Source organism: Gekko japonicus, unplaced genomic scaffold, assembly GCF_001447785.1.
Source record: "Gekko japonicus isolate JY-2015 unplaced genomic scaffold, Gekko_japonicus_V1.1 scaffold8412, whole genome shotgun sequence".
Taxonomy (NCBI): domain Eukaryota; kingdom Metazoa; phylum Chordata; class Lepidosauria; order Squamata; family Gekkonidae; genus Gekko; species Gekko japonicus.
In genome coordinates this window covers 7,181-10,274 of record NW_015192409.1, presented here as the reverse complement: position 1 = coordinate 10,274, position 3,094 = coordinate 7,181, and the positions used below count along the sequence as shown (strand labels likewise).

The following is a 3,094-nucleotide window of genomic DNA, read 5'->3' as shown; positions in this document are numbered from 1 at the left end:
ATGACAGCCCTTCAAATACTTGAATACTTGAAGGAGCACAGCAGCAAATAGTGATATAGATATCAGGTCAGCAGAAATCTAGTCAAACTTGCTCTTTTCCCATCTCTTCCCAAGCCTACATGTCCTAGTTTTATCCTAAAATAACTCAAAGGCTTGCCTACAACCAGTCCCCTTAGCCCCGCCTACCTCACAGGGTGTCTGTTGGGGGTGGAGGGGAAGGGAAAGGAGATTGTGTGCCTCTCCTTCAGGTAGTGAAGGGCGGGGTATAAATCCAATCTCCTCCTCCTCCTTCTCTTCTTCCTGTCCCTCAATGGTGAGGTTTGTTTATAATTAAGTGTCTTCTTATGTTCATATTGTAGTGATGGCCACAGGAATAAACATCTTTAAAGGGAGATTACAGAGATTTATGGAGGATAAATCTATCAATGTCTACTAGACATGGTGGCTGTGGGGAACCTCCACATTCAGAGTCCCTAATTCTCTGAATCCCAGAGCCAGGCGGCAACATCAGAGGAAGGCCTTGGCCTCTGTGCCTTGTTGTTGACTGTCCAGAGGAACTGGCTGGCCTCTGTGCGAGACAGGATATGCTGGACTGGATGGACTGCTGGTCTGATCCAGCAGGGCTCTTCTTGTGTCCTTATGTCCTTGGTTTGGGCTCTGAAGTCCTGGGGAAAAGAGCAGGATAAGATGTATTGTGTAAAATTAAGTGCCCGTTTAAAGAGGAGAAGGAACACAAAAACATCAGGAGGAACTAAACTCTGTACCAAACAGAGAACAAACTTCTTTCTGCTCATTCTCAGCTGAGGCCTCACATTCTTTCTGGCTGCCATCCTGGTGGGAAACATGGTAGAAGACTGCAGCTGTCTTGCACCCATGCAAGGAGGCAAAGTCCTGCTGGTTGCTGGACACTGAAGGGCAGTCAAGGTCCAAGGGGAGGCTTTGTGTGTCGTGCCCGGCCGGTGCCCTTCTTAGATCATCAGCCCGGCTCGTTTTGGTGGTGGTGGTGGGGCTGCGTCTCACAGTGGCTCGAATGTGGAGGGAACCTAACCTGGGGTGGTGCTGGAGGGAGCCTTGATTCGAGATCCAAACCGAATGTCGTAAAGAGGCTGAAGTGTGTGTGTGTCGAATTCATTTTCAGCTACCTGCTGCCCGCAGCACTGTCAGTGCTGCATCTCCGTGGCTCCATGTGGAACAGTAGCCAGAGCATCTCTAACTGTTCGGAGAGCGCCGACTTCCAGTACGTCCTCTTCCCTGTCATCTACAGCCTGGTCTTTGTGCTGGGCCTGGCGGGGAACTCCTTTGTGCTGGGCTACTTCTTTTGGACCAAGTCAGCCACGGCCCCGGCCAACGTCTTTCTGGTGAACCTGGCCACCATCGACTTGCTCTTTGTGTTGACCCTGCCGTTCCGCATTGCCTACCATGCGCTGCACAATGACTGGGTCTTCGGGGAAGCTCTCTGCAAAATCACCGGCTGCCTGTTCTTTGCCAACCTGTATGGCAGCTCCCTCTTCCTGGCCTGCATCTGCCTGGAGCGCTACGTGGCAGTGGTGCACCCGCTGCGGCACTTGCACTTCCGCCAGCTGCGCTACCGTGTGGGGGCTGCGCTGGTGGTGTGGGCAGTGCTCTTGGCAGCCACCCTCTACCTGGCCCTCCGTGGGCCCCTGACCAGCCCCTTTGCTGACGGCCGCACAGCCTGCCTCGAGAACTTCTCCTCCAGGTCTTGGAAGGGGCGCATTTCCGGGGTGAGCATCTTTGCTGCGGTGGTCGGCTTCCTGTTGCCCCTTTTACTGATTGGGGTGTGCTACCCGCTAATCGCTTGGCGGCTGCTGGCAACGCCAGGGATGCAGCCTGGTTCCCGTGCTGTGAGGCGCAAGGCGCTGCGGACGGTGCTGGTGGTGTTCGGCGTCTTTCTGGTCTGCTTTGTTCCTTACCACGTGGTGCAGCTGGTCCACACGCTTGGCCGTGTGGGTGCTCTGGGTGGCTGCTCCCTCATCCGGGCCACGTATGTCGCCCGGCGTGTGACCATGGCGCTCACCAGTCTCAATGCCTGCCTCGACCCTCTGGTCTACTATTTTGCTGCTGAACGTTTCTCATGGCGGCCCTACTGGAAATGCGCCTGCTGCCCCATGAGGTCACAGCGCCCCCTGGGCCTTCGCACACTCCCTGCCCACCAGGGACCCTCCACAGAGGGAAACACTGCGCCTGGCTCAGAGGACTGAGTGAGAGATGGCCGGATGTATGAGAATCCCCTTCCCTTATGCACCGCTTCACTGGAAAAGGCCATCACGCTAGGAAAAGTGGGAGGCAGCAGGAGAAGAGGGGAGACCCAGCCTCAGGAGGCGGGTGGGCTCCGCCAGGGGAGCCACGAGGGGCCCCCCTCCATGCGCAAGGCCCCTGAGCGGTGGATGGTAGAGGCAGTAGGTAATTCATTCACCGGATCTTCATAACTGGGAAGTGAATTGACGGCACTTACACACACACACACACACACACACACGCACACACACAAACACGTCTTTGTTTCATTTGCATTTGTTGTATTATTAGTGCTTTAAAAAATTAACAAAATATTCACAGTACCACTAGATCAAAGCAACATAGACAAATGGTAGTATCTGTATGTTATTCCAAAATCTGTCATTGCTGCGTGTTATAAATTAATTTCCCATAACTTTATCTTGTGTGTTATTTTCCATCTGAATGGTAAGTGCCTAGGCTTTCCTGAACCAGCAGGTAGACCTGCCATTGTGCATTTTGTGTGATACACACCCTTGCAGCCGTCAGAAGACAAACCAACACATAACTCAGGGGCCCCCAACCTTTTTGCTGGTTTTCATTGTATAATTTCTCTCTAAAATGTCACACTGCTCACAGCCGGAATTCCTGCCGCTCTCTCTGCGGTGCTGACTCTGCCCTAGAAAGTTCAAGCAAGAAGTTCCTTGCTGTTTGTAAAGTGTACGATCCTCCGCTTTCTGGACTCCGTCCATCTTCCAGTAGGTGTGTGGCAGGCAATGTTAGCATAGCCGGCATCTGGTGCCGCACCTCTGCCTTCCTATCCGGGAACTCCCTCATGCGGCCAGCTCTGCCTGCTCTT

The 3,094-nt window shown here is 53.5% G+C and overlaps 1 protein-coding gene across 1 annotated transcript; it reads left to right on the top strand.

The window, feature by feature from the left end:
• The first annotated feature begins 1,142 nt into the window (after nt 1-1,142).
• Nucleotides 1,143-2,662, top strand: LOC107125005 (lysophosphatidic acid receptor 6-like). Its single transcript, XM_015428483.1, has one exon. The coding sequence runs from the start codon at nt 1,185-1,187 to the stop codon at nt 2,217-2,219; it is 1,035 nt and encodes a 344-aa protein (XP_015283969.1). The 5' UTR covers nt 1,143-1,184; the 3' UTR covers nt 2,220-2,662.
• Nucleotides 2,663-3,094: the final 432 nt, after the last annotated feature.

What these genes read in the sequence shown, in the direction of transcription:
- LOC107125005 (XM_015428483.1), top strand. Translation starts at nt 1,185, where the DNA reads ATGTGGAACAGTAGCCAGAGCATCTCTAACTGTTCGGAGAGCGCCGAC.